At 35.6% G+C, this 23,010-nt stretch overlaps 2 protein-coding genes across 4 annotated transcripts; both read right to left on the reverse strand.

The window, feature by feature from the left end:
• Window positions 1-254: 254 nt before the first annotated feature.
• On the reverse strand, window positions 255-14,618 carry LOC128676819 (glutamyl aminopeptidase-like). Of its 3 annotated transcripts, XM_053757193.2 has the most exons (18): window positions 14,398-14,618; window positions 12,952-13,083; window positions 11,868-12,226; window positions 8,247-8,382; window positions 7,427-7,703; window positions 6,821-6,991; window positions 6,156-6,253; window positions 5,670-5,804; window positions 5,185-5,351; window positions 4,680-4,823; window positions 4,454-4,539; window positions 4,165-4,298; window positions 3,699-3,899; window positions 3,344-3,420; window positions 2,911-3,065; window positions 2,299-2,428; window positions 1,220-1,442; window positions 255-770 (listed from the first exon to the last, which is right to left on the reverse strand). In XM_053757193.2, exons 2-18 carry the CDS (start codon window positions 13,081-13,083, stop codon window positions 624-626), a joined length of 2,772 nt encoding a protein of 923 aa, XP_053613168.1. In that variant the 5' UTR covers window positions 14,398-14,618; the 3' UTR covers window positions 255-623. The 3 variants fall into 3 exon arrangements, with proteins under 3 accessions (XP_053613168.1, XP_053613169.1, XP_053613170.1); XM_053757194.2 differs by lacking the exons at window positions 11,868-12,226; window positions 12,952-13,083; window positions 14,398-14,618 and adding an exon at window positions 8,857-9,411; XM_053757195.2 differs by lacking the exons at window positions 11,868-12,226; window positions 12,952-13,083; window positions 14,398-14,618 and having other exon boundaries at window positions 8,230-8,368.
• A 1,829-nt stretch (window positions 14,619-16,447) lies between these two features.
• On the reverse strand, window positions 16,448-20,828 carry Osi22 (Osiris 22). Its single transcript, XM_053757055.2, has 2 exons — window positions 20,529-20,828; window positions 16,448-18,068 (listed from the first exon to the last, which is right to left on the reverse strand). The coding sequence occupies exons 1-2, from the start codon at window positions 20,764-20,766 to the stop codon at window positions 17,794-17,796; spliced, it is 513 nt and encodes a 170-aa protein (XP_053613030.1). The 5' UTR covers window positions 20,767-20,828; the 3' UTR covers window positions 16,448-17,793.
• Between the last annotated feature and the right edge of the window lie 2,182 nt (window positions 20,829-23,010).

Here is a 23,010-nt window from a genome sequence, read left to right on the forward strand (position 1 = left end):
ATATTTTTTTTATGTCAATATTATCATTATATGGTACTATCTATTATTACACTTTATAATATATATTTATAAAACTGTATACTTACATGGAAAAAAAATAAAAATAAAAATTTGCATATTGTCAAAATTGCATATTGTCACCCTCGTTTAATTAAACGGACCGTATTCACGCACTACGAAGCGTAATTTGTACTGTTCCTTATCAAGTATCGGTGCAATGGAGTTATATATTTTTTTAGAAATATACAAATAAGAATTTTAAATTTTCTATTTATTTCACCATATATTTCTACTATAGAAGACTTTGTGCAATTTTGCACTTTTCAATTCAAGGTACTTGTACAAATTAAAATAAAAAAAGATCATTCATAGTTTTATTTGACGTCAAAAAATTCTGACAATTATTATTTATAATTATTATTCTAAGGGAAGGTCAATATATAACGTTAAAAAATATGTCTAAAACAAAGCAAGTTAAAGCTTCTAGAAAAAATATGACCTTTTTAAGGATCCGTAACTTCTTATATTGGATCGATTAATTCGAGATTCAGTTTTGATTTCGAATAATGAGTACAATCAAACAGTATATTTTCAATTTAACGGTGTTGTAATTAGGGTATAGATTACATAGTGGGCTTGCGAAGCCAGGCGGCAACTTTTTCTTGTTGTGTGTTGTGCCATTGAACATTGTTTCGCACGGTCTCTAAAGCGCGTCTTCGTGCCGTTTCGCCCGCCCCTGCCTGAGGGTACTGGGCGAAAAAGTCTTCCATCTGTCAAAGATTAAAACAAAATATGTAAAAAAATAACGTGAATGCAGTCATAAATGTAGGCTGTGTTACTCGAGATAATGTAAGGTACATCTTATCACACGTTTAACTTCCGTAATAGTGACCTCTCAAAGATCAAGTCAAAGACATCTCATGGAATTTAACGCGTGACAAATAACATGACCATGCAGTAAAAACCTTTAAGAGGGAAGAGGACGCGGGAACGCCGGGAGCCGACGCCGGGAAGGGAAAAACTAAACGTGTATACAACATTTTAGCTCAATCGGTTGAACATATTGCTGTTTTAAAATTGAGTCGCAAGATTCCACTCCAACATAGTAACCGCTATAGCAATTACTGCTATAGCAATTATAACAATTAAATTTATCTTGTGGCGTGACATGCGTCCGAATAAGAGCTTGTAAAGAGTATCTCTTTCTCGCACTACTTACCTCTTTCAGCTGAGCGTCAGTGTTGAAGCTGCTAGTGATCCCAGGTATCAACCCTCCGAGGTATCGGCTGTTCAGCGTGAACCGTTCCACTAGTCGAGGCCAGTTTGCCCGCACCTCGCTCCAAACTAGTGAAGTGCCAGATGGATTCATCGCGATATGCTGCAATACGTTCAGATAGTCCTGGCTTCGAATGTTCTTCTCATCCCAGCTGAGGGTTAAGTACCTGGGGTCAGAATAAATAAATATAGTTGAAGATGATTTCAATTTATTTCTATCACCAGGTGATATGGTACAAATTATTAGGCGTTTGAATATTGCTTGAGCAAATACAGCTCAATTGGTTGATGGTATGTTTCAAAATTGAGTTGCTACAGTTGCTACAGTTGCTAAATTCCACTCGAACATAGTAACATCAATAATAATGTAGGTACATAACAAATACAAACTCGTAGAAAGAATTTAATACAGGGGAGTAATACATCATTTAATATTATTATTAAATTAGTAGTATTAGTATTAGTATTAGTAGTAATTTTCGTTACTTTTTACATCATTCTTAGTGGCCAGTACCTAAGTTTCAAGTAAGGAAATATGTTAATTGTGACATGAACGACTGACCCTTAGATGATGTAGTACTATTACAGGACCATGTCGTCTATTGACTGTAAAACCGTGGTGTTCCATTCTGACGTCATTTGTCACATTCACATTTAATAAAAAATACACGTGACATTGGTCCTTCATACTAAAATAAAATTAGCCTATGATTATTTATTATGTATGATTACGTATTAAACAATCGTGAGGAAACTTGCACTTTGGTTTATTACCAACACGTGTATGCGATGACTTCTTCATCGCTCAGTCAAACCACTCAATTAATAGTGTCAAGAAAGTCGTGGTATGTGTTTCATTGCACGTGATGACCACGATCCTCAGCCATGAGGAACAACATTATTTACTTTTGCTATATCTATATACATCTACAGTTAGTGGAGGAGATTTCTGCTGAAATCTGTTGACATAGATTTGTATACAATTTCTGTATGCAATTACTGTAAGTGGTCGTTAGGACTGACCTCATCAGTATACTGGTGTCGCTCGGCGCAGAGAGCGCAGCGCGCAGCTTGGCCTGCTCCTGCGCATCCTCCTCGCGCTGGTAGATCTCCCACATCCTGTCCCACTCTTCCTGAGTTGCTGACTTCATTCCTATATACAAACATAAAAATTTACTCACATAAATACAATACTACAACTTTTACAAGCTTTTATTTAACCTTGCAGTATATGTATGTAAGTAATGTACCTATATTCGGGTGAAAATTTAATTCAATTTTGAAGCAGATCTTCACCCGATAGAGCTGAAATTTGTACACACGTTTAATTTGGATGACAATACATTATTATGATTAGCCAGATATTGCACCCATGAACGACGAACTCCTTATCGGTTTATTGCATGTAGGTACATGATTTTTAGTCACGCATTGAATGTAATAAGATCTCTCTGACAACAATGAAAGCTTGTGTCAAAAAAGAAATTTCCGTAAAAAACTTCGATCATAAAGATGGGAAATGTCTTCGATCATAAAGAATTTGACATAGACACAAATTTATTCGTACTTTTTGTAGTGACGCATTCTTCGGCCACCGTTAATGAACACCACGCCGCAGTTAGTACTGACGCTCACCCTCATAATAGACGAAGTCCCGCAAGTCGGGCTCTATCCCCGCGGCGAGCGAGGCGGGGTGCCGCAGCCAGGCGCGCAGCTGCGAGCGCACGCGCTCTACGGCCGCTGGTAATGAACACCACGCTGCCGTTCGAAGAACCTTCGAGCGAAGCAACCTACAAAATTATTCGTTGTGTCATTGTGGAATACCTATACGTACTCGAAAAGTATTACATTGAAACCACAAAGCAAAAACAAAGAGCCTTATTGACATTTTATAAACAAAAATTGTGTAACGATACGCGGGGATGAGGCAGACGAGTGGGGTAAGCGGTATCGCCACAGGTGTGCCACTTTTTAAACGAAAATAAACACTGTCCCATTACGAGACGTGTGACAATGAAATTAAGTTGTGATATTTGGGCAAAATGTTACAATTCCGTGCTAAACTTACCCATCGATAATACTTCCTGAGATCTTCTCCCAGCTTTGCGATTCATACAATGGTGTTATCAACTTTTGTACATACACCTACAAAAAAAGTAGATAAAATTAAACGCTAAATGATGTACTAACGCTATATATAAAGATTGACGAGAAAAAGTGCCTGTGAAGGTCTAATTTCTGAATAAATGATTTGAATTTTAATTTAAATTTGATGGGCTGTGGCTTAAAATTTAATTATAATATAATCTCATGTTTCATATTTTGTGACAACCCTGACTGCACTGTCGACGCTGGCAGCTGTTTCGCCTATGAACAACTATACGAATCTCATTAAACTCCGTTAAAAGAGAAAATATTTATACCATTAGATCATCGTAAGCCGGCGTGTTACGTAGTTTCTTCGAGAGGTCTGTAAAGATAGCCGTGGCGGTATTCCACGGGACGTAATCCTGTTCCTGAGGCAGGTAGCAGGTGAGGTCCAGGGCCAGCTCGTAGGGCACCACGCGCGCCTCTGCGAGGGCGAAAACTTCGTTTAGTAAATGCGCTCGATCCGATATTGTGAGCTGAAATAAAAAGTGCAATCGATCAGTATGTATATTTATTTATAGCTGTATAACACGTTCTTGCATGTTTTCAACTTTTTATGTAGTAATGCAATTAATCTTCTAATCTATTTTATCTATGTGAAACATCCATGTAACGATTTTATTATATTTTGATGGCACTACCAAAAGGTTCGACGGTCGAATTAAAAAAATCAGAAAACGCAGAATCATAACAACATACAAGTCGTATCCGAGGAAAAACGAAGTGAGTGAATATTCATACCTGTTTGTTTGTCTTTTCCTTGAGCTGTTCAATAAGTTCCCGCCACATATCTTCCGGATAGTTGACACGGTAGTAACCAACTTGATTGTTATTAATTTTCAGCCAGCTTTCGTCGGCATTTAATTTCAAGGTCACTAAAAAAACGAAAACATTACTTTATACGTTTTCCTAATATTTCCGGATGCGCTTGATATGATAGCGTAATTATATTTATAGAATTTAGATATTCAATGTACATGTACTTATTTACAAAATAAAACAAATATCTAACTCTGAAAACATGTATTACCTTCATTCGCTTTATCCGAAAACCATAAAATTTTTTCGCTCGTTCCTTTGTTAGTCTTGTACGTTATTGGCACAAACCAACGATAACTGCGGTAAAAAAATATCAGTACTATATAAAATATCTTATACATGAAATAAAAAAAAATATTTCGAATACAAAAGTTTACAAATGTCGCCTTATAATTAAACAGTCATTGAAATAATTATTGAAGTTACTGAAAACTTACTTGTACTCTGAATCGTTTTCATATTTAGCGTCGGGGTTGAGCAAGAAGCGCGACTGTGTAATGACGAAGGTGTTAGGGTCCTTGCCCTTTGCCAATGTGAGGAGAGGGTAGCCCATTTGGCGTGTCCACGTATCCATTATATACCTAAAATAAAAAATAATGTTATGTTCTTTTGAGTAATTTAAAGGAAAATATGGCAGTTGCCTGGGTTGTGCCCTTTTTACGTTTTTTTTTGTAATCTCACTTTTGGTGCGAGAGTACTATTTGTTAGTACATTTACCTAACGAAATCCGATATGACGATTAGGCACCTGGTCTATCACCCAACGATAGATGGATCATTCTCATCAAAAGTGCTACACAATATCCATCAATTGAACGTTCAAGAAAAGTCATAAACAGGCTTTCGCAAGAGTACCAACCAAGCCTAAAAATACCGACACATAATCACGACCACTCTGACAAGAGTGGACGACTATATAAGATCATTATTAAGCGATATTTACTTGAGATCCAGTTGAGGGTTGTCGACCTTGAAGTAGGGCTCCAAGGACGACAGCAGGTCCTGAGTGACCGTGTTCCCGAACATGTACTTCTTGAGATAGTCCGAGACGCCGCGGCGAAAGTTCTCCGCGCCAACGAAGCCTTCCAACATACGCAACACTGACGAACCCTAAGACAAAACATTTTATTTATTTTAGTGAGATGGCCCAGCTTCGTACGGGTTCATTTGTCATGTGAAACGTTATTACGAATTCGGCGGGGAATCTCATTAGACATGTGAAACAATATTTGAATATGGAACGCATCACGATTTAATCATCTAAATGTAACCAGTGCAGTATAGAAATCTGGACAGCGCTCAACGTTCGTTTTCATAATGTGGACACAAGTAATTTATTTAAAAAAATGTGCATTTTATCACACCAGTCTATTAGTCTCTTTTGATTAAATAAACTTTTTGTATTGATTTCATCATGATCCCACTTACTTTGTTATAAGATATGGCGTCAAAAATGGAAGTGATTTGGTCCGGAGTGTCCACGGTCTGCACGATGGGGTGGCTGGACAGCTTGGCGTCCGTCACCAGTACCGAATGGAGCGTTTTCGTTAGGAACTGGTCCAACTGAAATAAAAAAAAAATTGTATAAAATGTATAAAAATAATACTTTTGATATAAGCTTTTATTGTCATCAGAGAGAACATGTTGCATTTAACGCGTGACAAAAATATCACCATTTAGGAGTTCTTTCGTCGGGAGCCGATCCGGGGTGCACTATTGGGTCATGATTATCATAATCAACAAAACAACAAACGGATCCATGTCACGATGTCCAATAACTCTCATCTTGATTTTGGTATCATTTGTGGCTGTGAAGCCCAGGGTACTTGACTTGTACGACATTCACGGGATGAAATAGAGTGATCCTATTCTAGGGCGGGACCACACACCACCAATGATCATGCAAGTACATACCATTGTCCAAGAAGGCTCCACAGAGTCCAAGGCTTTCACTTGCATGTAAGTCGCAAATCCTTCGTTCAGCCAGAGTTCATCCCACCATTTCAATGTCACTAAAATAAGAGTAAATACGTGACTTTACTATGATTTTTGCAGTTCTGTCCCACTTGGCTACTTAGATCCATTATTTTACGAAAATTACTGGTCGGGAAGGTTTTGACGAGGATTAGGTAAATAGTAGAAACTGGGATAGGGAAAAAAAATTCATATAGAAGAAGAACAATATATGGTACATTTTATTCAATTTTTTTCCACGGGCAGACTGGACACGAATATTATTAATGCGAAATTCAGTTTGTCACGCTTTCACAGCCATACTTCTGAGCCGATTTGCATGAAATTTGAAATATTTAGATATATAATTGATGATTCGAGGTCAAACGTAGGCTACTGCGGGCGTAGCTTCGGACAAATAAACTAGCGGCCCGTCCCTGCTTCGCTCGAATAAAACCTTCCTGAGGAATCACACTATCTATTTAAAAACACACATCAAAATCTGTTGCGTAGTTTTAAAGATCTAAGCATACATAGGGGCAGTCAGCGGGAAGCGACTTAGTTATATACTATGTTAGCGAAGCGTAGCGACTTAGTTATGTAGTGATATACTAGTATATATTTACCCAGGTTTCCGAACCACATGTGAGCCAACTCATGTGCAATTGTGTTAGCTACAGCAACCTTATTTCGGGAGGAAGACGTGGTCTCATCTACTAAGAATGACGTCTCCCGGTATGTAATCAGACCCCAGTGCTCCGTGGCGCCTGATTGGTAGTCGGGAATCGCAATCATATCTGAAAAATACAAGTTAAATATATAGATAACATTACTACACTGGGTGTGTCATTGTTTCTTGACTTTGTATGCCTATTGGCATATTGGCAGGACATGGATCTTCTATTATTCAATTTGTGTGTGTGTTTAAAATTTCATAACAAAGCTAATATTTAACATTTCAATATAATCGGGATATGGTCAAATGACCATATCCCGTCCGTCCATCCATATTTGTCTGAATGCAATACTTAATTGGAAATTAAAATTGTCGACACATGGTGCAATTTGACATGTCACTACAATCAAGAGATGCATATACCTAATAAAAAGAGAAGTAGTAGGGTCTCTCCTTACATAGACGCATGCATGCTTCTCGGTTGCAGCGACAAATCGAACCATTACTACATGTGTAGAGCCCATTAATTGCTTACATGTAAAAAAATAATACTTACCTAATTTGGGAAGTGGAAATGGCACTTCATAGTATTTAATGTAGAATTCTGTTACTCTCTTCCCAATGTCTAGAGCAAAATCTATCTTATTTGTCTGGCCTTTTTGGGCAAAGGAGCGCAGTACAAAGTTTTTACCAATTCCCATTGAATCAACTTCTGTTTCTTTGAAGTCAAAATCACAGACAACGAAACACGCAAGATAAGTTGACATTGGCACACTGCGTGCAAATGTTACAGAATCCATGTCCAATACATCATCCCTCACTCTGGATACCTCCTAAAAATTAATAATTTATTTCTTCATTATAAGAAAATCCATAAATGAAATCTCATATAAAAACACTGGCTGTGCCCCGGGGCTTCGTTACCATGGGAATTTTGGGACAAAAAGTATGTGTTTTCCAGGTTCTATTCAGTCTAGTAAATTTTGCATGAAAGAGTAACAAACATACATACTAGTAAACTTTCACATTTATAATATTAGTAGGAATATAATTGTTGTTAGCAAATATTGTAAATAGGTTTAAAAATGAAACCTTCCAGAAGTCAACTTGTGCACCATTTTCTATAAAAATGGCAAAATATCAAGTGTATTGTATGGGAGCCCCTTTAAATAATTATTTTATTGTTTTTTAGTATACATTGTTATAGGAGCAGCAGAAATACATCACCTGTGAAAATCCAACTGTCTATCTATTATGGTTTATGATATACAGCCTGAAAACAGAAGAGTGGACAGAGGAGTTTTACCCATTGGGTAAGTCACTATCACACTATATATGAAATTAAGTAGCATAGTTTACCTTACAAGTGATCTTACATTCATATTAGAGAGTGCCACATAGGATGTAGGTTTGGTGAGAGTAATATCAAAAGTGGCTTTGAAATCTGGCTCATCAAAGCAGGGAAATGCTTGACGCGCATATGTGGGCTGGAACTTACTCGCAACCATCTTTCTGGAAAGATGTAAGTAGTGATGTTAACTAAGATTATACTATTGTTTAAAATATTGTCATGGAACACATGCTTTACTCCATATCCTCCCACAGAAGTCGTACGAGGCGACACATAGCCTAGGTAAGTTATAGGCAACAAAAGCAAGAAGGGTTGGGGGCATTTGTAAAATCACAGTTGAATCTTCAAAATTTTATCACAGAGTAATGCCTGGCATACACCTTGAATTTACACCAAGCACTGTCTGGCATTGGCTGACTACAGGTTACACACCCCGAGTGGGAATAGAATGAGCATTCACTCACTTAGTGTAAATCAGCCTTAAGAGAAATGCAGCAGGTAAAATTATTTTATTATGAATTCTAATTAAAATGGGCGCAATAAAGACAGGTAAGTCATTTTAAACAACATCAACAACGCTAATGAGAATAGATATGAGTTTACAAATACTAAGTGCCGTAGAATATTAAACTCACCTGTTATCTTTTAAGTGTGATAAGTAAAATCCAACAATGTTGCGAGTTAAGTCCCCATCAAAATTAATGTCTACTTGATAGTTTCCAGGACTGAGGCAGTTATTAAAATTAATCACAAGTTGCTCATTCTGCTTAACTTCACAAAACTTTGCAATTGGAACTTCAACATCATCGTGAAGAACTCTAAGACTTTTTATGTTTAAGAATTTGGTATGAAGGTAAAGGAAGTTCTTTTCCTGTTTAACTACAACATCAATTAAAACGTTTCCTTTAAATAAGCCGGTACTGAGGTCAGGTTTTAGCGCGAGGGTGTAGTGAACAGGACGTACGAATGGTGATAATCTTTCTGGGATTGGTTCTACTGGCTTTTCCATTTCGACAAAATACGATCTAGATAATACCGGTTTTATCAATTTAAGATTGATGTTGCTTAATATTCTATATCGAAAAATGTTCATTAAGAAGTTAAACAACAAAATAATGAAATTCAAACATACAAATTTTGCGATATCATCAGCTGATTGATTAGGTAGGTACCTACCTACAGTAAAGTTTTTATATCAGTCAGCTCAGCTGTCACTGTCAGTCAGTATCATGTAAGGAAAGTGCAGTGTTGCTGATAGTACCTACTTACGTAAAAAAACTATCGATAGTAGTCTACAATATCAATATTATTGACATGCGATAGTCTTTGATATCAAAACAAGGATATATTTGAGGCTGTCACACCACGAAGCTCAGGGTAGCTTGAAAAGTAAACTTTAATTTTTTAATTTAGCTTTAATTTTACAAGCGGCGACAGCTCTCCTTGGCAGTTCCATTGTTGCCCATTAGCTGCCAAGGCAATGTTTCAAACGACGTCTGCGTAAATCCTTCTATTCATACCAAAGAAAAAGAAAAGAAGTACCTACTCGTATTCTAGCCTTATTATTCATAAAAAAGTTGAAACACACTTTAAGATAAGATATGTTTTGTCTCTTTCAGTGAATGACAATTATTATGAATTGCGATAGTGACAAAAGTCAAAACATATTTTAGCTTAAAGTGTATTTTAACTTTTTTATGAATAACGGAATAGGAATTTCTAGGGCAGAAGTAGTCGGAACCACACGTCAAATTATACACATTCTATGTAACGCTATCGATAAATCTATTTCACTTATCCGATTGTATTACTTCGTTTTGAGCATCGAAAAGCACTGTCAATATTTTAAGTGATTTTCATGGTCAGCTATCGATAATAGAGTTGTTGATTTTTATCACTAGTTCCGCTGTCAGACATAATCATGACATTTGGACAATGTCATTTCGAAAAAATATTGATGCTATAAAAATGACAGTGAAGTTTCACAAGTGTTTTTTTTAAACTATGCAGTAGGTACGTAATTACCTACTGTGAGAATACAATAGGTAACTGATCTGATACATAAACATTATACAACTATTATAGCTTCATACCAAAGAGATTTGGTATGACGCTATTTTAGATATGTAACTAGCGACCCATCCTGGCTCCGCTTGGTAAATTATACACCTAAATCTTCTTTAGGAATTACACTATCTTGAAAAAAAAAACCCGCATCAAATTCCGTTGCGTTGTTTTAAAGATCTAAGCATACATAGGGAATTATAATAGATAAATAAATATATTAGGACAAATCACGCATAGATTGAGCTAGACCCAAAGTAAGTTCGAGACTTGTGTTATGGGATACTAACTCAACGATACTATATTTTATAACAAATATATATAGATAAACATCCAAGACTCGGGCCAATCAGAAAAAGATCATTTTCCATCATGACCCGACCGGGGATCGAACCCGGGACCTCTCGGTTCAGTGGCAAAAACTTTATCACCGCGCCACCGAGGTCATTTCAGCAACAACACATCCCTATCAATATAAGATTTGTTATGTATGACTGATTATTTATTTCAGTATTTACTTTTAAAATGTTTAGAATAGTTTTTATCAAAAATGACATTTTCCCACAACTGCTTTATTGTATTCAATGATATCTTGATGCATTCAACTTTTGATAAAAAAATCATGTCCATAGTTAATCACGGAATAATAAGTAGTTAAGCAGTTCCCTCATCTGAAGCCGATCCTGAGCTCACGTTGGGTCATGTCATAATAATGTATTGTCATTGACAACACACTACTTCCGTTTGTAAGATTTGATTTTAGACAGACATACAAACATCGGGACAGGTGAAACTAAATATTAAGTCCTCATATGAAATTGGCGTTTGGTATAGGAGGAACAAAAAGTCGAATATTTTTTAATATAATATATTTATTTAATTAAAGTAAGAACCATTATTATCTATGCACTTTAGCCATCTCATAGGTAGTTCATTGATCCCTTTACTAAAAAACCATTCGGACGGGAATCAATAAAATCTTTGAAGGCGGTTTTGATCGGAGTTTTTCCCTTGGAAGAAGTTATTCAATTTTCGAAAAAAATGGTAATATGTTGGAGCAAGGTCCGGAGAGTACCTACGGTGGATGTCTTAGACATTCCAATTGAAGCTCCTCTAATTTGGTAGCCGTCTGTTGTGCAGTGTGTGGTCTAGCGTTGTCGTGAAGCAGCAGTGGCGTGGAGCGATTGACTAGCCTCGGTTGTTTAGCAGCTAGCTTTTCCATCATAGTTTGCAATTGCTGACAACGTCTGCCGTAATCGTCTGGCCAGATTTGAGAAAACTGTAATGAACGACACCGGCACTAGTCCACCAAACGCTTACAAGTAACTTTTTTTGGGTCAATTTTCGCTTGATATTTCAAGTTTTCCGTTTTGTAAACTGAGTGACGCAAGCAGAAAAATCAGAAGGAAAAAAAAACAAATGAATGACGGTTAACGTATCACAAATACATGTGTAAATAGCTAAATAAATTTGAATTTGGAATTTCTAACCAAAGAGGAGAAATTTGTGATTAAAGTGGTCAGTACAACGAAACGCCAATTTCATATGTAAGGACCTAATAAATGACTGTAAAATGACTTACTTTGAGTTTTTTAATGTGCTCGCATAAAATCCAACCAAACCATTCAGGCTTCCAGAAAAATCTATATCCAATACGTAAGAGTCCGCCTTAACTTCATGTGTCAAATAAATATTTAAAAATTGTCTTTTGTCATTCGTCAGATTTGAGGATAATACGATGTTTTTTCCGGAGACATCCTTCAAAGACACTGAGTTTATATTTAATTTATTGGAGTGTAGTGTTATACTATCTGTGGGTTCCAATGTTTTAACCATTATATTCACTTTTCCTTCGAACGTCTTATTTTGCATATTGGGTCGTAGATCCAATTTGTAATGTAAGGGAATAATTCGACGTGGAAGTCTGTAGTTTACCGAGCTCTGAAAGAAAAAAAATAGTCGGTACACAGTTTGGAAAATGTACCTCATAGTTATTTAATTTCCTACTTTAGGAATTTATACCTACCTAGTCGAAAATGGAGTCCGGCGAAAACTCTCATACCTAAATAGAGGGCTTTATGTACTTATTAAAAATAAATACATGGACAATACTCAACGGCACACACTAAGTTTTTCTCGTGGGTCCGGGACACAAACAAACTACTTTTGAGGAATAAACTGGAAAAGTACTGGGTGTACCTAAACCCAACTATTGGCGCACTCTTAGAGCCCACTGAATCTATCTACTAGTAGGTACGTACGTAGTACGTGCCTATACTAAACATTGGTATACGATGACTGACGATAAACATACACTTAACTACTTACAACATAATATTTTTACAATAAATAAACAAATAATAAATATAGGACAAATCACACAGATTGAGCTAGCCCCAAAGCAAGTTCGAGATTTGTGTTATGGGATACTAACTCAACGATACTATATTTTATAATAAATACATATATACATCCAAGACCCAGGCCAATCAGAAAAAGATCATTTTCCATTATGACCCGACCGGGGATCGAACCCGGGACCTCTCGGTTCAGTGGCAAGAATCTTACCACTGCGCCACCGAGGTCGTCATCTATCTAATCTAATATTACTTCCCCGCATTGGTAGTCGAACCTGGGATCTTCTGAGCTGCGGATGTGAAACTGACCTTAGTATCATCTCTCTCGTTATTCTTGAGCTTGGCGTGAACAGCAACAGTGATGGTCGATAGTAGCAGACAAATAAATAGGAAACTTAATGAAACGACTAGGACGGGGCTCCAACGGCAGAAATTCTTCATCTAAAATAAATAAAATTTGTACATAGTATAAATAAAATTAAAATTATTCTAATTTTAACTTTCTAATATTTTAAAGGTGAAAGTAGGTAAGTTTATAAGTTTGCTTGTTTGTTACCTCTTCACGTTCTATCTACTCGACCAATCTTCTTGAAATTTTGCATGTATTGGAGTAATGAAGAACCTAAGATACCTTATCTTACCTTTCATCCCGAAAAAATAACAGTTCCCGTGGGAAATTTACGCGGGCAAAGCCGCGGGCAAAAGCTAATATTATATAATAGTAATGTCTATGTAGGTAGTACTGATATTTTCTATACTACTTGTACTTAAGTAAGGATAAGGGTACCTATGAAATGAACACAGTGTATATATCATAATATTCTTTTATCTATTGTGTACCTATATCTAGTAGGGATAGTCCGAATTTAGAATATAGACCTATAATATATAAGAATAGCACATAGATAAGTACCCAGTTGGTACCTACCAATTTTTTATCCGCCAATTCTTATTGGACAAAAACCTGGGACAAAGTTATAATCGGTTTCGTTACTCCACCAACTGCTGTAGCCGCGTTTGTTGCTTTGTTAATGTTCTAATTTCGTTTTCGCGAAAATGTTGCGAACCGAACTAAAAACAATAACATTTCCCAGCCCGGTAGGTTTCCTTCGTCCAAAAGTTTCCTCTTGAGATCACGTCACGATGTGGTCTACAAACATTTTTTGTCTGATGTTTTGTCGTACGCTACGCTCTATTAGTTAAGATGACTTGGTATACTTACTGATTTTTTCTATATTTTTTTATGTGATAATATTTAGTAACGAAATTATAGGTCACAATTTTCGTTTATAAGCTTAGGTCATCGAAATACCTACAAATTTTCGATTTTTTTATCGCTAGATAGGTAAATACTTCGTACTTATATAAAATTGTTTTTATCTATGGAAATACATACGTACTAGACATTTTTTTAAATTTTATTTAGAAAATCGAGGCCAGTTTTCAAACTGTCTTGATTACTTAATTGATTAGATCCCGCCATCGCCCTCTATTGTCTCCTGTTTTCCACTTGGCTACTATTAAAAAAAAAGTTCATACATCGTTATGCAACATTTGAGCCCATTGGCGCCACACGTACTTTTGATTGTAATACAAAAGTACCTAACTCTTTACATTAAATAAGAACAATACGTGATTCAATTAACTACCTACTTACACTCAACAATTTATCTGTAAAGTTAGTTCACTAGACCTGTTTGTCTCGACTTGACGTAATGTGAAAATCAAATGGGAAAATTAAACGTTTTCACTGACCTTTACACTTATCCTTTCACTTTCCTACGTTGTTACGTTGCTTAAAACAAAACGCGGAGCGGGTTTCAAGCGGACCCTGGGCTCCAACGCCTTGCAATTGAGGAAGAAGCCAGAAATACACTCAGATGTGAGAGACATTTAAAACATTTTAGCACTGGCAAACAACCGATCCATTTGAAATCAGATTTAAACTGTAAGCATGCTGTGTCTACGGCGCACTAGGTTATGTTACGACATACCTATTTCCCTACCTAAGCAGTCTCACTTCAAACATTAGAGTGACCACGATTGGAGGAAAGATGGACAACGAACGCAAGGGAAAATTAATTAGATTGTAATCGATGTTCAGTTATATTTTTCTAATTGTTAAAAGAAAATAAAACAATTAGTAACTAATAACAAAGATAATGTTTACTTACATACCATCTGATTATTTCACTAAGTGAAACTTTGTTAGAAAGCCAAGGACCCCGACGTTGTTATTGTAAGAAGCAGCTGCGAAACTAGGTAGGGTCAAAGACATTCTTTTATTAGTTCAATTTAATTAAAATCGGTATGATAATGCTCCCTCGTAGAGCGCAACACTTTTAAAGTACTATTGCTAAAAACTTCTTACAGGATTGAAATTTTATTATTTCTTTATGCAGATACTTATTTATTATCAGTTTATAGGTACTTAGTAGGTATTAATCATTTTAAAAAGTTGATGTTGCTCTACTTATCGCTTTATGGTGAACCTTTGATTACAGAAGGTGAACAAATTATGTAGGCTGTATTTATTCGGCAAAAACATTTAATGAAAACAAATTAGTTAAATAGAAACTTAAATTATAGGTAGATACCGAACATAATATATTACAAAAAATACGATTCTACAGTCCATGTTTGACCTCGGGTCATTCTAAATCTTCTATATCTAGTTCAAATTTTTATAAAACTTGTCTAACGGTTCAGCCGTGTAAGTATGACAGACAGACGGAAGAACGGTCAGATAGATTTTCGCATTTATGAATATTATACAATACCAGCTTTGGTTTTCCTTTTATTTTTTCAGATGCATGATCTCCGTAGATTGAAACTTCAGTTTGTATTGTTGTTTATGTATGCCATTCTTCTGTTAAAGATTCCGTTAAAGTAGTAACTAGTAAGTATTAAATGAGACGAAATTAGATCACAAGTAGTTTAGGTACTAGTTATCTAAAAAAATCAGTCAAAATAATTTAATAATTTGAGGAATTCTGGAAAAATACTACTACATTATACATACACTATTTTATGTTCGTATAACGTGTAATGTACGTAAGATTATAAAATAACTAATAGTAGTAGAAAAAGTGATGTCAGATGCCTTTAGGCGTCTTGTATAAAATCTGACACCAGTGTTAGCCGAAACCTACTCAATAAGATAGCAATAGAGCAAAAAATGAAAATTCTAAAGAACATTTAACTTTTAATTACTCACGATTTGGTCACCCTTCTTTAATTAAATAGGCGATATTCATGCACTATGAAGCGTATTTATCTCTGTACTTACCTAATCAAATGCTGATGCAGTGATCTTCTATTATTCTTAAAAGAGTAGAGAAAAGATGGCGGACATTTGCATAGAAGAATTGCAAATAACTAAGTATCCCACAGTGTCAATATAACCAAGCTAAAATATCGTACTGATAAAGCTTTATTGTTATTTTCTTTTTGTTGATCTACGTACCTAGGCTATATGTTGTAAAATAAAAATAATATTTTAAAAATAAGTTTTTCTAGCACCCAACACCGTGTAACATAAATTAATACCAGCCTATGCCCACAACTTAATTAACTCAACAATCACAAAAAATCAGGTGTGTGGCAGCCCTAGAATAGGACCACTTCATATCCACCCGTGGATGTCGTACAAGGCGACTAAGGGACAGAAAGCCTTAAAAGTTTGGGTTCACGTCAGGCGAGTGGTCAGTTGTAAAATCATAGTCAAATCTTCGAAATGAAATGGCAATTTTTTACGCTTTACGGATGAAGTCAGGTCACAAAGAAGGATTAGGTAATAAATTCATTCATTTTGTATTTATTTTGTCATTTCAATAAATAATAACAATAAATTAACCTTAACATTAAATTATTTGGTAGACAGAGCAATATAGTAACACTGTTAAACATAATAAATTAAGTAGGTCATAAATTCATAATATATGTAACAGTCCTTGGTTTTGTCTAATATAAAATGTTATATTTAAATCCTAAGAAAAACGTAAGTATAAATTTATGTTGTACGTCACTTGAATGTCGCGTGTGGTCCAGACCTAAAAAAGGACTACTCCACATCCTCCCGTGGATGTCGTGCTAGGTGACTATAAGGGCCACAGCCTAGGCAGGCAGGCATCAATAGCATTCCCAAGGAGTAAAATCACAACCGAATCTTAATATTTTTTTGAAGCAGATTCTGAACTTCTCAGCGTCACAGCCCCGAATTGAAACCGAGAAAACGCGACTATAAGAGAGAAAGATGAATATACGACAATCCTTTCTTGTGCTTAAAATAAGTAATGTATCAATGTTATAATACAATAAACGTAACAAGCTTAAGCAGGTTCCATTAGGGCTATGGATTATTCACATAGCCGGTACATTATACGATCATAAATATCTAATGTGGCTAAAACACGGGAAGACTTCCGTTTTTGAGTCCTTCTGGGGCTGGAAATAAAGTCATGTGTTCCAAACATGGTGAGGTTACATTCGGTGCTGTTTCATCGGTTCTCATTTATTTGTTGATAACTTTTTGATTCATATGACGTTATACGTTATAGAGATGAAGTATTTAATATAGGTGTAAACACACCTATATTAAATACTTCATCTCTTACTGTTTACATTCATGGAAATAAGAACAAATTAGATACTTCCATGGCGACATCTTAACAATATTAGCTGAGCATTGTGTTTGGCAAGTTAAATATAGTGACTTAGATAATTTTATCTTATTTTTACAAATTATTGCTACATTAATACATAACAGGATGCGGGTCTATCTTCTATTACAATTGTGACCAATAAACAAAGGTGGTATTATTCTTGAAACATTCTAAATGCAGAAAATGCAAACCTTGTTTTTCATTTAAAAAAAAAACTTAAAAAACACTTTAAGCTAGAATAAGTTTTGTCTCTTTCTGTCAATTTCAAATTTATAAAGTGCGATAGTGACAAAATATATTTAAGCTTAAAGTAGTATGTTTTAATTTTTTTATAGATAACGAGGTAACTCTTTAACTTCAAAATTTGTAAAGAGAGCAAGCAGAATCATTCTGATTACAAATTAAAATAAATTTAGAAATTCTGCAATTTTACATTTACATTGATTTTAATTCGTTAAAACTCGCATTAGTATCATTAACTGGAACGCTAATGAGGGATGTAGGCACCATATTCAAACATGTCGCTCCCTTGATACCCGTAGTGGAGTTCCGCCATTTCAGAGTCTCTGCCTTTATGCACGTTATGGTTCCTGAACGCGTTGAGGATAACCAAGCCCAGGGCCACCTTCCCGATCATCATAGCCTTGAAGAGCATGAACTTCAGAATGCTGAGGAACATCGGAATTATTGCCGATTGGATCAGGAACGGCATGATGAACATCGGCAGTATTCTCTGCAAAAGTTTTTGCTGTTTCTTGCGACCTGAAATAGAAACAATGCCTTTACTTCAATGAATTGTCATATCAAAATTTATCTTATAAAGTAGAACGATTTACATATAATACAGATATATAAAGAAGATAAAAATAACTTTGATTTGAGTGTTATTGAAATCCAATTTTACATTGGATATGGTGTAAAAATAACAACGTAGTTAATGGATTAAACCGTTGCATGTTGGAATGGGTGGTATATCAAATGAGTGATGGGAATGCTGTTTTCTATTTTTGCGGTTTACTTTAATGGCCATATAGGTATCCTACTCACAGATCCTACTAATATTATAATTTGAGGATGTATGTGTTTTACTCTCACGCAAAATCTACTGGACGGATTATTATGGAATTATACAGGTAGAATATAATCTGATATTCTCACGGGAGAACTGCCCCGGGTGCAGCTAGTCACTTATAACGGCAGTACCCAAACAAAATCATCACTCTGTAGGTATTTTGATGCTGTGAAGTGCGAATTCACGGGTACATTATTGTTTAATTATTTACAATAAGCGAGAGTTATTGCGCGATCTTGTTTTATTTATGACTGCTATCGCGATATGTAATCATTGTCGCAGTTTTTTATCTCGCACGAGAAAGTGGAGAAATTGGCCACTCGGAAATATAATCAGAGCAGACACAGCCACGCCGCCGCCGGCCCGACTATTAAACCTACTAACCAACCGCATTATGGGAAAGTGAATGGTGCAACCGGTCCTATAAACACCATAGGAATATTGATCGACTGATCATCATGATACGAAACGCTAGTTTTTCGCCGACGGACGTTCGTAGTCTTGTGCACGCTAATTGTATGTTTTCTATTATTTGAAATCCTACACTGCGTATACTGTAGAGAATTTTTTACTAATGTTATAACTGAAAATCTGTCCGTTGTCACGTTTCACGTTTAAACCGCTAAACCAATTTTGACGAAATTTGGATATATTCCAAAAAATAAATAGTTTTACATTGTTTTTATGATTATAAAGAATGTTCAATAAAATTTTGATTCAATCGACACCCAGGAATTCATTTTTTAGATCTAGGTAAACTTGATATTAATAGAAGAGGGCCAGAAGTGACTGACGCACAAGAGTGTGGCCAAATTTTTTGCATCTTTACAAAATAAATTGTATGTAATACAATCTCATATGAGCGTATTCACGGGTTCTTCCTCAGCCGTTGAGCGTCAGAGCCCTGGGTCCGCTTTCTTACTTTTCCATTTCTCATGAGGTCGTCGGCCTCCCTAGTTATCAAATCTTTTTGTATTATATACCTATTATTTGTATTTTAATCTCTAATAAATAAAGGACTTACACAGCCTTCCTTTGCGAGACTTTCATAACGGTAAAAGGAGCGGTAAAAGGAAAATATATAGGTACTTATACTGATGCAGAAGCTACATTGTAATGTAGTGGTTCTCAAATACTGATATGCAAAGCATCTGTTGAATTTAAACTAAATAATTTCCCAAAGTTTGAGAACTGATGCTGGTCTAATTAAATGTCATTAAGTTGTCATGAGGTGCGCGTGCGCGTGCACACGCGTTTGCGCAGTCAGCCACAAATCTATACAAAAAATCGCATGCGTACGCCTTAAGCAGCTGTGTGCACCGGCTTTATGGAAAACGTACGAGGCGTATGATTCCCATCTTAGAATATGAATTTTCTATATCCTCCCGTGGAAACTAAGAGGCAGCAATAGCATCCCTAAAGAGGCAGGAAACAAATCAAGGCAGGCAGGAGGCCGGCCTGAGAACCACGGTTTTCAAAATTTTAAGCTTCGAGGCATCACTAATTACTGGCTAATATAACAGGGAACACGTCCAGATGAGAGAGCGTAGACAAACGAATGTTCGATGAATGAATGATCGCTAAGTGCACTTATGTTTTATTTTTTGGCATCTCTTATTAACATAATAATCACGGTATACTTATAAAATGTATGTATTACATAGGTTAAGATCTGTATGACTCTCATTAAACAATGCCTATATAACCCTTTGCGGAAAATTTTCGAAACCTATTATAATCTTTTTGTTGGGTAATAAGGTCGGAAGGGGGAAGAGCGACCTAGTGTTATTTATTTATATTATTTACTTAGTAACCACAAAGCTTAGATGTTTAGTTTCCAAATAATATCGGGGACCTACGTATTTATCAAAGAAAGTTTTTGCACAGTCAATGAAAAAACTTTGTACTATAAACCCATAAAAATCAAGCTAAAAATGACAATAGGTACCCACTATCAAAATTTCAGGATCTTCCGCGGTGAGAATTGAGGATGATCCATATTCGTGTGAGGATATACCATACCAATTGGTTTAGGTATACTTCTTTATTTAATGAAGATGGAATTCGAAAATGTTTGAGCCTGATAAAATGAGATAATGCATCATCCCCAATTATACTCTTCAATATAATCGTAATTATTCATAACTAACCTTCCACAGCAGAGCTCTGGATCCCAGTATCCACTTCGAGACTGAACAATTTTCGGGTATCATTTGTTCGCTCTGGTATCTTAAGGTAAACTCCATCGTATAACTCAACTTTTTTTATCAGTCCATCGTTCTGAATTCGCTGGCTATCTTCCACGCCGGCACATACCACAGATGAAACAAGCACGACACAGATCAACAAGAACACGCTCACGGAACAAGGCAAAGACGTGCCGCTCATCGTGCTGACTTGCTCGAATATGCAGCCAGGCGCGATGGCAGCCCCTCCCAGCAGCACCTGACCGTACAACAGATTATATAAAACTATAACTTTACAACTGGACTGGGTTGAGAGCCGCTCAAAACGACTTTACCTCCGATTTGCAAGTTTACGCTCGTTCAAATTACAATCAGTTAGTTACTACTCGTAATTTTATGTAAGTTTTGGAGAAATTTCGGTCGACACGTCAGTAAGATTGTTTTTTCGAGATGTATGAGTAGTACCTGTTACTAGGTAAATTCGATATTGCATTAGGTTTATAACCTGTAATGGTAGATGTTAAGATGTTTTGTTTAATGTAATATCATCAAATAGGTTTTTTATGCAGTATCTATGAGATCCCTCTGCTAGACAAAAGCCTTCCCAAGTAAATAAAAAATATTATTTTTTCGTAATCAGTAGAAATACTTGAAGTAACTACCTACCTAACTTTCATCAGATTGAAAGTTAATTTTTTATCACCTTCTCTCACGACCGTTACTTTTTCGATTAAGGAATATAAAGGAACAAATAAGTACTTCTTGAAAGTTTTGCAAGTTTGCCTTCATGGGACTTGACAAAATTAATATAAGTGATAGGCCGTGGTTTATTAGTTATATATAAAACAAGAAAGTTATTTGAAACTGGTTATAGAAATCATCTCTATGCATTAACGTCTTGAAACTTAATAAAGATTTCACTTATCTATTACTTAATTACCTATAAACTTAAGTTGTAAAATGTGTGTAGTATACTGTACAGAGTTTAAAAACTATAAAAAGACGATTACTACACGTGATTATTGTCGTAATTTAACGAAGCGAGCAAGCGAAACGGAGCTGTTATTTTCACAGTTCCTCATATAATTATAGTATTAAGTTGAATGTTTTTGAGATTTGTGTGTCCTCTCGCTTTTCTTTAACCTGTGGAAGTGATTTCGAGAAAAGGATTTCAAAACTACTCGTATTACTCGTATACAAGCCAACTTTAAAATGATGTTATTGCGTTTAGCCATTGCAGCCATGGCATATTCTTTCTTCATAATATAAACTTCTTCTACAGATTAATTCATTGTCTTCATGACATGCACGAAATAATTATTGAATGAACTATTTACATCCATAATTAATAACACACCTGTTTTCCAGGCAGAGACTATAGGGATTTCCACTTGTCACGATCCTGACTAATTTCACTCACCTCTCGCTTCCTCTATCTTGATGCATGCTCACCTATCATAATCAAGATAAAAGCAACGGAGACTGAAGAAGTACCTAGTAAATAAATAATTCCATTGTTTTTATGGTTTGTCATGCTCTGTTACGCATTTGTCGTAACGAAGTGTACATACTAATCGCGCCGTATTGTAACCGTTTGACGTACTTTCTGTGCATTGACACCGAAGTCTATAATTATTTCATGCGTTACTTGAAAGTAAGCATAAAGCAAATGTAAGCAATTTGCAGTGGCTGCCTATAATACTTACTACAATTTTAGATCAAATGGTTTGACGGTCAAATCTATATAGTTAATGTAGGTATGTCAGTAACTAGATTACTTACTACAGTTCATGCTGCATATTTAAGAACTAGTTTGTACACAGTATGGAGACTGGCTTGCTTGTAACAAAGAACAAACTTATGGACAGGAGTGGAGTTCGTTAGGTTAGGTTAGGTAGTTCTTCTACTCGATTGATTTAGCTATAATTAGGTTCGAATATGTTTGAGAATATTTTTTTATAAAAATGTCATTTTTGACACAAGCTTTTATTATTGTCAGATAGATCTAATTGCATTAAAGGTGTGACAAAAATCCGTCGAGGACTTGTCTCGTCGGGAGCCGTTCCTAAGTGCACTATTAGGATTAAGTACGAATATATTTGAAAATACATTGATGATAATAACTTTTGTTTGGCGAACTGGCTTGTTTCTGAGATATTTTCATGCAAGAACTCTTTGAACTCAAGCAAGTCATTTTGGTGAACACGTCGCTATAGATCTACTTACTACTAAATTACAATTAAAAACGAAATAGGTATCAACTTTTCATAACAATAATAAAACATTTTATGCGCAAATATTTATGTCAAGATTTCATGCAAATCATATGCAAATAATGCGATTGCCGAAAGTTATTTTTAATGATTTCAAACTAGTAGAATAAATTACCGAAGGCGTACCGTAACAACATAGATTTTGCGCTGCTTTCATTCTTGGTGAAATTTTC

Source organism: Plodia interpunctella, chromosome 16 (assembly GCF_027563975.2).
Source record: "Plodia interpunctella isolate USDA-ARS_2022_Savannah chromosome 16, ilPloInte3.2, whole genome shotgun sequence".
Lineage (NCBI taxonomy): Eukaryota > Metazoa > Arthropoda > Insecta > Lepidoptera > Pyralidae > Plodia > Plodia interpunctella.

What these genes read in the sequence shown, in the direction of transcription:
- LOC128676819 (XM_053757193.2), bottom strand. Translation starts at nt 13,083, where the DNA reads ATGAAGAATTTCTGCCGTTGGAGCCCCGTCCTAGTCGTTTCATTAAGT. An exon ending in CATGTGGTTCGGAAACCTGG is followed by an intron (nt 6,254 to 6,820) that starts GTAAATATATAC and finishes CTCTTATTTTAG; the next exon opens with TGACATTGAAATGGTGGGAT. An exon ending in CTGACGCTCAGCTGAAAGAG is followed by an intron (nt 771 to 1,219) that starts GTAAGTAGTGCG and finishes AATCTTTGACAG; the next exon opens with ATGGAAGACTTTTTCGCCCA.
- Osi22 (XM_053757055.2), bottom strand. Translation starts at nt 20,766, where the DNA reads ATGAGCGGCACGTCTTTGCCTTGTTCCGTGAGCGTGTTCTTGTTGATC. An exon ending in CCAGAGCTCTGCTGTGGAAG is followed by an intron (nt 18,069 to 20,528) that starts GTTAGTTATGAA and finishes TTTCTATTTCAG; the next exon opens with GTCGCAAGAAACAGCAAAAA.